Source organism: Micropterus dolomieu, linkage group LG15 (assembly GCF_021292245.1).
Source record: "Micropterus dolomieu isolate WLL.071019.BEF.003 ecotype Adirondacks linkage group LG15, ASM2129224v1, whole genome shotgun sequence".
Taxonomy (NCBI): domain Eukaryota; kingdom Metazoa; phylum Chordata; class Actinopteri; order Centrarchiformes; family Centrarchidae; genus Micropterus; species Micropterus dolomieu.
The window spans coordinates 20,531,598-20,545,689 of NC_060164.1; the positions used below are offsets into that span (position 1 = coordinate 20,531,598).

Below are 14,092 nucleotides of genomic sequence, written 5' to 3' on the forward strand. Positions count from 1 at the left end.
CGTCTAAAGCTAGTAAGCAACCCTGGATAAATGACAGCATTCGCAGCCTAAAAAGGGAATGCAGGAAAGCAGAGCGCAGATGGAAAAAATCCAGTCTCCAAGTCCATTACTTCAGTGGACAAGAGCATGCTAACACACGGCTAATTAGCACCAACAAGACTACCAAGAAGCAGGAGGCCTGTGTACGGGGTAATAAATCTCAAAGTGGTAGTCCTCCCTGGAACCTTCTTGGTGCAAAGCCTAAGAGTAAATCATTTTCTTGGGAAATGGGAGGACGAGTAACAGGCAGAACCCAGCGCCCTGAGATTTGGGATGTGACTGTGAATTGGTGGTGTCCATGATCACAGTGTCGTCACAATATTTAAATATACCAAGGCAGGGGGCGGATTGGCCATCGGGAATTTCGGGAACATTCCTCGAACGACCAGTGTTCAAGACTTTTTATTTTCAGTTTCTTAAAGGTTCAGTGTGTAAGGTCTAGTGACATCTAGTGGTGATGGTTGCGAATTGCACCACCCCTCCCCTACCCAAGCGAGCAGTATAGCTATGGTGCCTGAGACAGGACACAGATGTCCTCTATGAGATAAAAGAGATTGCCATTCAAGAAATTAGGTTTCTTTAGATAGATGTGTTAAGAAATTATATAGATTATGTAAAACCAAATGTTTTTTTGAATATTATTATTAAATATTATTACTTTTTCATTAATAAACAACAGCTACATGAAGAAATGAAGCGCTACATGATGTCTCATACTCCTGTAATACATTATTTTACATCTTGGGAGGGTTGGCTCATCTACATACAAAAGTAAATGAAGAAATTCTCACTATCACATCTAGTGCATCAAGTATGACCATTGACAGATACCAGGGCAATGTAAGCTTCACTGTTTCTGCACCACAGTCCATTATAAACCACATAATACATGAAGTTTACAAAGGCATTGGCAGGTGAGGATCAAGGCTCCTCTGGCTTTGCTTAATTAGATAAGTAATCTGCAAATATTACCAAAATGTCTTTTGAATTTTTTGAAATACAACAGAAACACAAAGTAGTACTGACAACCTTAATTTCAGCTTGTGGTAAAATGGTGCAACGTTTTAATGGGCATTTAGCATGTGAAAGTACAAATTACATATTGTTGTGCACAGTGGGAAGCAATATCCAATAAAATTTTTAAATGCAAATTCGGAAAGTATTTATTATTGGTCACTTGATAGGCACACGTTTAGCAGTAAACCACCAGTCACCATTAGCAGTAAAAAGAAATACATGTTTTCCACCAGGACAGTAAAATGTGAAGTTTAGCTGCTGATCTGATCTTCCCTGCTGGTACTGTTTCATTACCAATAATATCCATCAGCTTGTCTCAGGAAGGTAATGGCGCATTTCTGTCTACGTAACAAAGCCATAACAGAGCGCTGGAGAAGAACTACATGAAGTTACAATTCAACTACATATTTTTTCAAAGTTTAGCTCACTGCTCTGAGCTTCGTTGCTGGAAGCTGCCGTTTTATTGCCAATTAGCGATCAGCTGATTCTCACGAAGGTAAGAAACAAGCCAAAAACAGAGCGCTGGAGAGAGAGAGAGTCACTACATGAAATTAATCCAACTAACATAACACCACAAGCCAAAGCACAGCGCTGGAGAATAAACCAATCCAACTAACAATAAATGTTTTTCTACCAGTCAGTAAAAGTTTAGCTGGCTGATGCTTCCATGCTCTAAGCTATTGCCAATTAACGTTACTGATCAGCTGATTGTCTCGCTAAGTAACCAGCAAAGCCAAACCACAGGCTGGAGAATAAGTTGGCGACATGAAATTAATCCATATTTCACACCACTGACAGGGGAAACTTGTCTGGCTCTCTTGATTATGGCCAGCTTCAAGCTAAATCTATCAAACAACAGTTTTCATTTGCATCGCTAAAGTCTGACAAACAAAGTTAATTACCTGTCCAGCAGAAAACAGACAACTTCAGCACCACTTTGAAAACATCTGTCCCACATTAACGTTATAGCCTTCCATCTGGGAAAATCCACTAAACCGGTGATGCCGTCAGCTGTCTGTCCCGACTCTGTCTGGCTGTCGGCTCTCCTGCTAAATAGCACGTTTGTGCTCCTTCAGTTGTCTAAATGTCACTTCTCTTCTTACTTCTAATAAACCAGAAGACTACTTGGAGACTGTATATTACTATTAATATTAGTCCCTCTTCTTCTTCTTTGTATGTGTTCAATGTAGTGACGGGGTGTCTACAGTACCGGAATTACACAAGCAGAAGAAGAACGCCTTGTTGACGAAACGCCACTGTAGCGCTGTTTGTTCGTTGTCGGCTATGGTAGAAACATGACCACAAAATACAGCGACCTCCACAGCAGGGGGTGCCCGCGGTTATGTAGTGGAGTGGTGCCTTGCTTATACAAAATTAAGAGGGAGGTGTCACAAAAAGTAACAAATAAAAATTCTATGAGAGAGATTTACTTGCCCAATAGGAAAACATGAAATGCAATGTAAATATAGAAGAAACAGATCTGCATTGTCCAAATAAAGTAACTTAGGCTAAAAAAAACAAGCTGCTGATCACTGCATCACGTTCAATAATATTTTCATAATTTGAATTGTCACGGGCCACATGAATGTTGTTTCCCTTCATATAAATAAAGACATTTCCACCATAAATTGGTGTAGAAAATGTCTCTAGAATGCAGCAAGTCAAGAGTTTAATGCTCAAAATCTTCTGGATGAGGACCCCCAGACCCCCCTATTGAATAGCCTCTTTCATCAATGAATATTTCTTTAAAATAGCATTACAGTATCTTGTTGTCTTGTTCTCATGACTCCAATATTGTGCATTGTCACGTCTCATCGGCTAAGTGTTTTGTAACACCCCTAATATGAGCCCTTAAATGTCCCCACCGCTCCAGTGAAGACTGTCTTGGATGAGCTGACGTGACCTTTGACTCGGAACCTCTGTTGTCTATCTGTCAGAAATGACAGGATCCAGGGGATCAGGTGAGGGCTGAAGTCCATCTGGAGCAATTTTCGTCCCATCAGGTGAGGTTGCGTGGTCTTAAAAGCGCTTCAGAAGTCCACAAAGCCCAGTCTAATGAATGACCTGGGCTTCTCAAGATGGGTACAGGTGCCATGCAGCAGCGTTAGTATGGCATCATCCACATGAAAACTTGTATGAAAAACTGAAGGGACCTCCTCCTGAAGCTGGGAATATAAGCGATTGTCTTTGCCCCTGAACACCAACATGTAAGGTATTCACTTCTGTTATTTTCAGTTAATATTATACCCTCCCTCAGATGTCTCTAAAAATTAAGCAATGCTACATGAGCATTTAAGCAATAATAACCCAAGTAATGGAATTGTATCGACTGTGGAGAAACTTCATAAATCGGGTGAAATTAAAATGTCTTGTAGGATTTTGCCTAATAGTGTAAAAGATGAGGGTGTCAACAAGCAACAGATAATCAACAAATGGCTTTTAAGCTGCGTTTAAGATTCTATATTAGCACAATTTACTGACTCTAATTTCTGCCAAATCTCAAAATCTCCATCGTGGGGGATGGAGGGAGGATGGCTCTTCCAAGAATCCAGGCCTATATTCATGGGAAAATTATTTTGTCTCTTCCATTGGTGGTTTCTTTCTGAATCATTTAACCCCTGGGGCTGCATCCGGCTCTCCAGTTCTTTAATGTTCATGTTTTTTCCTGTGCATTCACTCCTAACTGCAATCTGGGAATCGGTCCGAAACACTGCTCCTCAGTAAGTCTCTTCAGGGATCCCATTAGGGCTGCAGCTAACAATGATTTTAGTAGTCAAAGCTTCTATAGATCATTTCATCGATGCTTCGTTTAAGAAGTACTTTTGCTTGCATTTACAGCTGAGGACTGCAGCTTACTTTGGTTAGCCTACAACTCAACAATCAATCATGATTTCAGTTAAATGTCAAAGTTGCTGTTATGACACCAAGTGCTTTCTGATCAGGTGCCGTGGTGCTGTTGCGGTAGGCGACATAAGTTTTGTTTTACGGCTGACGGACTTTAACATTACAGAGTTTGTTTAGCTTGAAATAATACCATACTTTGGACACCTTCTTCTTCGTCCCTTGCTATTTTCTCTCTCTTCCTCCACTTTGCAAACAGCACCATTATAATCACGTCGTGTTCACACAGTGACAGTAATAAATGTCCATGCGAAACTGTGCTATGGATTAAAGGAAGCCTCGATGCAAAGAATTTGCGTTGATGCATTTTAGTAATCGAATTAATCAAATTAATCAATTTAATCGACAAATCGTTTCAGCCCTAGATCCCATGTTACCATAGAACTGGCTTCTAATCAGATTTGGTGTTTAGATAACCACGCCACATTCTTTTACTCTTTGGGATTTTTTAAAAAACATTTTTGACATATCATTAGTTTACTAATCATCTCCATTTTGAATTGTTGTACATGCTTAAAACGAAACAAAAATATCTTGTAGAAAACTAAAATCCAGCCATTCCAAAGGATGGATAGAAATACAAAGCTTTTGTCTGAAACATGAGAATCTGCAAACTCGAAACTCCCAACGCAGACAATGTGTTATTTTGAGTGACGTTTTAAGCACACTGCTCTTTATCAGCTGACTATTAGTTATGACATAAACACTGAATCATGACCAACATTTAAAAGTAGATTCTAACGATTTCCATGTTAAAGGAATAGTTCATTTTGGGAGAGAGGCTGTTTTGTTTTCTTGGCAAGAGTTAGATGAGAAAATCAAAAGCACTCTCATTACTGTATGTTCAATATGAAGCTACAGACAGCAGGCAGTTACAAAGGTAAAAAACAGCACCTCTAAGGTTCACTAATTAATAATCTGAAAATTTTTATTTTTTATGAGGGATTATGTGCCAGACTATTTCCCAGTTGGGTGCAGTGGCTTCCTGGAGTGTGTGCCTGGCAGCCTCATGACAGGACAGAGCTGTGATTAAACTGTGAATCACAGTACAAGAAAGCGTCAAAGTATGAATAAAACAACTGCACATATGAAAAAGGAGAAGTGTAAGTACATTTCCTGAGAGCTTCTTGAGAAATATGTAATCTTATGATGCCTTATTTTGGGAGATTCTGGTTTGTTTCACTACCATGTTGTGTATAATCCATACTGCAGTGTAAGCCCTTTCCAAGAACTACGTCATCAAAAAAATGCATCATCATTGTCACAGTTTCCTTTTTGTTTCTTTGCAGGCATATCATAGAGAACATGTTCTTCTATAAGAGACAAGTGAAGTTAAATTCATTTTTCAAGCTGTCACTCTTACCTTCAGGTAGTCCTGGTATGAGGTGTTTCTCTGGGTCTCGTTGTGAGTCATCAATCTGCGCAAATTCTCCCAAGAGTCAAGCTTTTTGCACTGAAAACAGTTGAAAGTGTTTCTTTATACAGACTGAATTTCACTGGTTGTACTGTATGGTATATAATTTAAGCTTGAAAGCTTCAGGTTTGAAAGAAAATGCCCTACTTGATAGAATTAGTAAATTAGTGAATGATGATCTGCAGCTTCTTGTTCAAAGAGCTAGAGTTTTGCACTAACATCTGTACCTAGATTATATGTTAAGAAAGCATGAAAACTGTTTTAAACAGTTACACACTGTCTAAGCATTTTTGTTCCTAATGTTGAGTACCTGAGGATCGCTGGAATTGTCCTGCTGGTGGTGGAGCTCCAGGATCCAAATGGAGGGAATGATACTGATGAGAAACAGAAAGATAGGAGGAGAAAACCTGCAAGACAACCAAACAGCACTTCATCAACACAACTTAATAAAGACACACATGTATGTAATGCAACCTTAATTCTGTGGTAAAAAGTCCAGCATCAAGAATTTTTCTAATATGAGTTAATAAACATAGAGAAGCGCAAATTCACAATAGCTGCGACCACATTAGTATATTCACATACACAACATAACAAACACTTCCAAGAAATAGATATTTTATTTAACATTCAATATTACATATTCCTAGCTTGCTAACTACTAAATACTCGGGTAATTTTTAAGATTATGTTTTATATGTTTAAGATGATAATGTTTCAGATGTTTATTGATACACTGTACTTTTAGTGTGCAGTCATCTTGCTCAGCCTTGTAGCTCTTAGGCTGTGGCCTTCACATTTTTTGCAAGAACACACACAACGGCCTGTCAAACAGTGTTGCTAGCAAGCTGTATCAGAGGTTTAGACTCAGGCCATAATTTAGAATTAATTGTATATATGACCAAGGTACAATGAGGCCGTTATGGATTTTAACATAAAATATCTAGCACCTGCACTCAGTCCTGATAAAATACAAGACTGAACACATGAATACAATGGGCCTTTGCAAGAAAACTGCAACTCTGAAGGCTGTGAAGGTCATCATGTGACACAGCAACAAACTTGGAGTGCATGTGTTGATGTTAACCAAATGTGTGATTGTTTTATGCATAATGCTTATGTGTGTATATATATATATATGCTAATATCAAGATGACGCCTTATTGATCAGTGTCACATTTCAGTCTTATTTCTTTAGAAGTGTTGTAGAATACACTAGTGTTTTAATATTGAATATGTGTGGAGGTGGAGAAGGTGGGTTACCATAACACCCTCAAGAGGAGGAGCGAGACAGGATATATCAATCAATGTAATACAGAGCTGGAAGAGTCTGCTCCTGGGACCAGCTTATAAATAAAACATGTATTTGTTTTATTTGCTTGAAATTATCACTAAACTTGTGTTGATTTGAACTTTATTGGAATTTGTCTCTCATTGAAAAGAACACTATTTACATTGAAGGGACAGCAGTTCACATTGGTAGAGATACCAATAACATTAAAGAAGAGTGTGAGAGTGAGGGCCCATTAGGCCTCTGGCCTGGTCTGAGGGTTTTTCCTCCCACAATGACAAATTTCAGCCTCATAGATAGAAAGTTGCTTTGTGAACCACTGAACTGATGGGCCAACAGAACCAGAAACAGGGCCTCTGCTCACAGCTAAAAATGTTACACTCCTATTAGGCATCACATGTTACTATAAACTTCTAGACGCATCATAAATGGATTTTACCACGCATGAGAGATCATGTGTGTGTGAATTGGTGTAGAAGTGATCTAGCAGACGACCCTCCAGATGAGTGGGATGATTAACAAGTCGCCTGAATCCCCAACCCCGCACTCAGCCTCAGACAAATAACAGATGCTAAAGTCACCAGTAATGTATGATTTTTTATCAACATTTTTCACTCGCCAAATTTCCACACCCGGACAAAGGGTGGGGACATTTTTGCAACCAATGCATTTAGCCTTGAAATAATTAGTCTGAAATGATTAGTCGACTGAAACAATTTTTTTGACCAAGACTATATTTTGTTAAGTATCTATACTATTGCAGATAAAATTGTTTGACTTATCCATCCATCGTCAACCGCTTATCCTGTGTACAGGGTCGCAGGGGGCTGGAGCCTATCCCAGGTCCCAGGCAGGGTATACCCTGGACAGGTCACCAGTCCATCGCAGGGCCACACATAGACAGATAACCACTCACACCTAAAGGCAATTTAGAAACACCAATTAACCTAGCCTGCATGTCTTTGGACAGTGGGAGGAAGCCAGAGCACCCAGAAAGAACCCACACGGACACGGGGAGAACATGCAAACTCCACACAGAAAAGCTGGGGCAACCGGGATTGCCTTCTTGCTGTGAGGCAACAGTGCTAACCACTGCACCACCGCGCTGCCCTGTTTGACTTATATTAAATTGAAATGTAGTTTCTTAGGCAACATGTGTTGCATTTTTTCCTTTCTAATTTCAAACAACTATGCTAATATAGTCCCTAACCCTAACTGACAGGGGTGGGGTGGGTTGTATCACTTCTTAAAGTGTTACAACCATCCACTATACATAAAACTAGACTAGGACTTTCTTGATTTTAATATTGTACAGAGTACCCTTTGCAGTCTAGGCCCACCAAACATGGACTCCAGAGTTACCAGCGTTAATTTGTCAGCTCTGTGACCAGTACTTCCCATTCACATGTTGGCATGTGTATCTGCACTTGATCTCTTCCGAGCTCCATCTCCACTGGTGGAGAGGGCAGAGAAGCGTACGGGCAGCTTGTGAGAAGTGCTGGTGCACAAGAAAAATTCAAGCACTGACTGTGACTCTGTTTAAGAATATACACACATTTACACACACCTCTTTTTTGTTAGACTTAAGTATGTGCAAAGATATTCTTTAAGTACATTTTAGTAATATATATTAAGCATACTGTTAAGTAAGTTTATTCTATAGACAAATTTACATAGCTACACATACTGTACAAGTGTGAGAGTCATCAGACTAGTCTTTTACTGTGAGAGAGAAACATTGTTCTTTTATTTAACTATACCTGTTTTTGAAGCATATCATATGGTGTGGCATCTATTTTATGCTTCTTTAGTCTTATTGTTACAACCTACCCCAGCATGTGTAACAACCTGGGGAACAGAATACATTTGACATCAACTCAGGAGGAGGTTTGTGATTTTCCTACAGTAGATTGAATTGGTGCCATTTGTATTAAACAAATGTGGGTACTTTTTATAAAAGTCTGAGAACTCCAGCTAAAAAATTGTATTAAAAAAAGTGTAAAAAGTGTTACAACCATACCAGGTCTCCCCTATTTTTGTGGACTGACATTTGAAGATGTCATCTTGGACTTTCAGTGGGTTTTTTCTGTAAACTATACAGTAAATTGTAAAAAATTGAGGACGTGGCATAAGAGTATTTGCGGAGCATGCATTAAGGGGCCAGTGAGGATGGGGTGATCTGTCCTTACTGTCCCACGACCGTTAAACAATAGCAGCGGAGGGACACAGGCAGGATGCAGGGTTTTGGGGGAGGTGGGGGAAAGGGTTGAAGGCAAAGGGAAGATATCGACAGCTTAAATTATTTATGTATTCTACTGTAAATCTATTCAACAAAGCAGGCAAAACATAAATAAACTAGGTTAAGTTGCGTCCCCAAGCAAGAAATAATTAGGCTACAACACATTTACAAACACTTACATGCATGCACCTCTTACCATTTGTAATCTTGTCCCTTTCGGCTCTTCAGTGTTATTATCATTTCAACGATAAGCGGCAGAAGGAGAAAAGTCAGGAACCAGTAATTTAGGTCTTTCTTCACATTTGTCACTCTCAAGACCCCGGTCAGAGAGACGAGGATAAATAACGCTCTAGTGACAATCGCACATATAAACTTGAACAGACCCATCACGCTGGCTGATTGCAGGTCAGAATTGTGCCCAGACGCGTTCCCGTTATTCCTGAAAGTTGAGAGCCACTGCTTCAACAGTGAGATGGAAAAAACTGATGAATGCAGTTTTCGAACAAAGTCCCCAAAGTTTAAGCCCCGCCTACAAAGAAAGTCCCATCCGGTTTTACCTGATCGGGGATCAGATGACGCATGCTCCAGGCTCAATGAGCTGCTGTTAAAACATGTAAAGACATGCTGTACAGAGATCTGTATGAGAAATATTCAGTAGGGATGACAGTATGAGTCCATCACAAACTCTGTGACTGTACAGGAGAGGGCAGCATTACATCAGCTGCTCTGTTCAGTCTACGGTTCATTCACCAGAAATAAAACAAAGCTCCCTTCCTCATCTGTTATTATTCGAGGAATATCTAATTCACGACGTCAAACTCTACTGTGAAGTAGAATGACTGGGCTTTTCATTCCCAACAGAAGGATAATACTGCTCCATATTTGTATAAAAGTGCTGATGTTTCCGATGAAGTCACGTGGAGCCAGTTGAGGATGAAGTATTAAGTTAAGTCCTGAATAAAAGTTTTTGCTTGTAAGTATATAAGCATTATCAGCATAATGTACTTAAAGTATCAAAGGTAAAAAGTATGTTACATATTGGATTATTATTACTGATGCACTAATGTGCAAGCGGCATTTTGATGTTGTTGCTGGTTGTGGTGGAGCTATTTGCAAAATATATAGACTTTTATAGGGTTCAATTTACTGTTGTAAACTGGTACTGTATAACAGTATCTTATTTTGTTAAAAAGTTACCTGTTTTAACATCTTAATCTGAAACGTAACAAACTAAAGAATAAAAATTAACTTTAATAAAAACAAAAATATTTTCCACTGTAGTAAAGTAGAAGTACTATGTATATCAAAAATGTAAATACAAGTACCTCAAACTTCCAAATGTACTAACATTCCAGCACTGCACAGGAATTACACATGAAAATATGTGTTATTAATTAATGAATTATGTTCATATACCTAGCATTGTAAAACTACAAAACACAAAATACATAGAACATACAAAAACGATCAGAGCAGTATCACAAAACACATGTAATTTTAACCAACATATTTACATTTACATTTACGCATTTGGCAGACACTTTCTATCTATTCTTATGTGACATTGTAAATTTAAGCGTTTTAATTCAATTCAACATTTACTTCTGATAAAATATTTAAATGTACACAACTCAGTTCTTAACATTTCTAATCAGTCATCAGGATTTATCCAAAATAAACCATAATCACGTGGTCTAATCACATATCTTATTATTTCACCATGCAGGAAATAACATCTCTGACTGAGCCTACCATGCCATACTGGTAAAACACACACACACACACACACACACTTACTCACAAGTAATTTGCCCTACTTGGCTGCATGCTGAGTAGATTTCTATTCAAATCAATCTGGCCAGCCAGTGCAGGAGAGAGGAAACAGTAGAAAGGCCTGTAACCTTGGAAAGGAGACAGACCTTTCCTGTCTTTGTTCCAAGTTGTCTATCATCATCATCCTTCAGTTTGCATCACATGAAATCACAATGAGAATTTCAGACTGTGTAAAAAAAAAAAGTAGAGTAGCGAGTATCCACTGCATGCAGGGAAACAAAGAGTTGTGTTACATCCTGCATCAAAAAACATTGTGGTTTGACTTTTTTCTGAAACCACTGGTGTATTTGCAAAACATGTCCCTGGTGTTTATCTCGTTTCCTGGCTTCCAAGCTATTGATGTCTAGAACTATAAAGAAAAAAAGTGGCACTGAAACAAAAATCAAACCAATTTTGGGTGAGAATGTCCCTCCTGACAACAGCAACCTGTTCTGTCAGAGAGTGAGAGTCAGTCAGTCATAAAGGTAAACAAACCCTCCTCTGTTGACTGGGACAGAAAGACGATGCAGTATCATACCCCCGGCCTGGTGTTACCCAGTGATTCTGTGTGAGAGTGCGGTTCGAGACTCAGCTCTTGGCTGTGTGGAGATGATAATGACAGAGATGGCCGAGGGGCTCTACTCACTGATCATAGAACAGTGATTCCCTCTATGCTGCTGCTTCAGCCAAGCTCATGTGGAGCTGTTCGCTGTGTCAGCACAAAAAAAATAATCTTTGTAATGTGGAATAGAATAAAATAGACCACACAGGAGCAATAATCTGTATCAGCTGTGGGATCATTGTTTGAAATGTTGCTTCAAGGGATGATGACTATTACTATTAGATATAAAAAAACAACAACTGAAAACTAAAATCAAATTAAAGAACTTTGGGAGACAAAAACACAATCAAAGCTGGTTCAGTGAAACTTGTGCTTACATACTAAAACAGATCATTTAGCCCTATATTAAGGAAGTATGATTCCACCTTTACTCCCCCAGAGTGATAACTAAACTAATGGTTTTGGTTGTTTGTGTTGGCCTTCATCCTGCACACAACAATTTCAAACTCTGGGACACATCAGTGTGAGCATCGACTCAAGTCAATCAAAACTGATTTAAAAAACATGTCACACAACTAATTTCTAGTACATTATGCTTGATTCAAATGTTTTTGGCTATGTTGTGTTCATTAGGGTGGTGTCAAGATAGCCAGAAATGTTTGGTTAATAAAGCATGATGCAGCAGAGAAACGTTGATGGAATTCATACACCTACATTCTCTTTAGCATTGTGCAAACGTCACTGATATTCTTCTAGAAGATTTGTCTTTTAACTCGTGTCAGTACCAAACCAGTGTATAGGATTGGTGGATCACTACCCTATGTGCTTCATATGTTGTGTGTTTGCAGGTTTCCCCTGCAGTTCAATAGATGTGTTGAGTGGCCCTGTTTTACAAATCTGTGAACCCTCAGAGCTTTTAATTTGTTCAGGTTTCAGCTGACGGTTTAAATGTTGCATGGCTGAACAGCTGTTTAAAGGTTTTTTTTTTCACCCTGATGAGAAGAACATTCAGGTAGAAACACTGATGTATCAAGCATTAAAATAATAATAGTAATATTACAAGAACACCGGGCATCAGCAGAATATTAAAGGCATTAGAGTTGGGTTGTATTATTGTACTCAAAGCTGCAACCTGCCCTTGAAAATATGTTTTATAGTGTACATATACACAGGGCAGATTTTATCAGTAGTTTGTGACTAAGAGCTACACATATCTAAAGACTGGCTAATTTATAACTTGGCTATTATGTTGCACTACAAATGACCCTCTGTAATCCTGCATTGTACAGCTGTCACCGGCTCCATGCCATTCCTGCTGTGTCCCAACAGGTGGCACTCAACACCATAGCTTAGAGGTACAGCAGAGCAAAACAGCTCTGGGAGTTGCACATTTATTAGTCAACCTGCCATTTATTCTAAAGGCCAAAAGGAGGGTGGGTGGGGAGTGAAGAGGTATTATTAAAATTAGCAACCATTGCTCCTTATGAGTCAATTTATTTTTAGGGAGGAAAATGTTTTCACTAACAGTTCAGAGGATATAACTCATATTTTCCAAAAGAGTGCTCCTTTTAAGGAGAAACCACAGAATCCATTCCTCCTTTGTTTATTCATTTAATTTCATGGCAGCTGCGCCTGATTTAAAGCCATGTCAGAAACAACACAAGTGGATTATTTCATAAATATAAACTTTCTTTAAACAGCACAGGTCACGGGTAAAGCAGGTGGCTAAATGGTCACACAGCTCTGGCCTTGATTCTCTCTCCTCGTTTCAGAAATTCCTTTTCAACTCAGGGCCCTGCAGAGTCACACATGTCAGGCATTTGCATGGGAGAAATTGGACTTAAATGGGTAACACATGACTCATTCTGTCTCAGCTTCGACAGCTGCAACAGGCCAAGCAGTTATTGGACAAATATGATTTGCCTCAGAACAGAGTGAGTCTTCAAAGCTTTTCCAATGTGGAATTTTTGACGTAAGCCGAAAATATAAAGAGATATAGAAGGGGATTTAGTGTGAAACATACTGAGTTACATTCAAACCATATCATGAGTATTCATTTACCTTTCACTCGGTTGATTTTTTTCTGACCTTAACCTGACAACTGTTATGAATTCTGCATTAGCAATCAAAACAAAAGACTATTATGCAGCGCAGTGAAGGCCCCCGGTTGCTGCTTGGCTCATATTCCCTGTACAGTAAACAGCCCACAGATGTTTTACATTGATATTAAGAACCCTAATTTGTCCTGTGCAGAAAAAGGCCAAGCATAGCGTGGGGATTAAGTTCTCAGCCATGTATCACACACAGCACAGACAGCAATCTCATTTAGCTTGAGTGAAGTTTACAGTGAGTGGGTTTTGCATAGGTCATTAGTTGTCTCAAAATACCCCCCTGTCACCATAGCAACTTCAAGTGACTGCTAAATTGCCTTATAAAATGAGATAAATTATTAATGCTGAGAGGTTTCTTTTACTTTAATATGTGTGCTTAGACTGTGAGCTCTGAACAAAATACTGTATTTCTTTTCCTGCGCTGCTGAAATGGAACAATTCAGCAGTTGTCAGACATACTTCAAAACGTGTCCATTGTCTCCTTTCTTGAATAGGCTGATTGCTGTGTCCTGATTTGTGGATGTATCACAGGGATTACACAGATTACAATAGTATTGTGCACATGACAACTGAAGCTGTTGTTCAAATAGAACACCTAAACTGTCAGTGTGAAATGGCTGCTTTGTAATTACCTATACACACATTTATTTGACATATACATAATGCAGTACTCACATCCCAGATGGGAGTGTGACATGCATCAGTG

At 39.0% G+C, this 14,092-nt stretch overlaps 1 protein-coding gene across 1 annotated transcript in view; it reads right to left on the bottom strand.

Annotated features, from left to right (window-relative positions):
- LOC123983860 (transmembrane protein 26-like) overlaps nucleotides 1-9,398 on the bottom strand; it is an 85,674-nt gene extending 76,276 nt beyond the window's left edge. Inside the window, exons 1-3 of the mRNA XM_046070279.1 lie at nucleotides 9,098-9,398; nucleotides 5,682-5,778; nucleotides 5,321-5,410 (exon numbers count right to left, since the gene is read on the bottom strand). Coding sequence (XP_045926235.1) covers nucleotides 5,321-5,410; nucleotides 5,682-5,778; nucleotides 9,098-9,288 — 378 coding nt within the window. The 5' untranslated portion in view covers nucleotides 9,289-9,398. The remainder of the gene's footprint in view (nucleotides 1-5,320; nucleotides 5,411-5,681; nucleotides 5,779-9,097) is intronic.
- Between the last annotated feature and the right edge of the window lie 4,694 nt (nucleotides 9,399-14,092).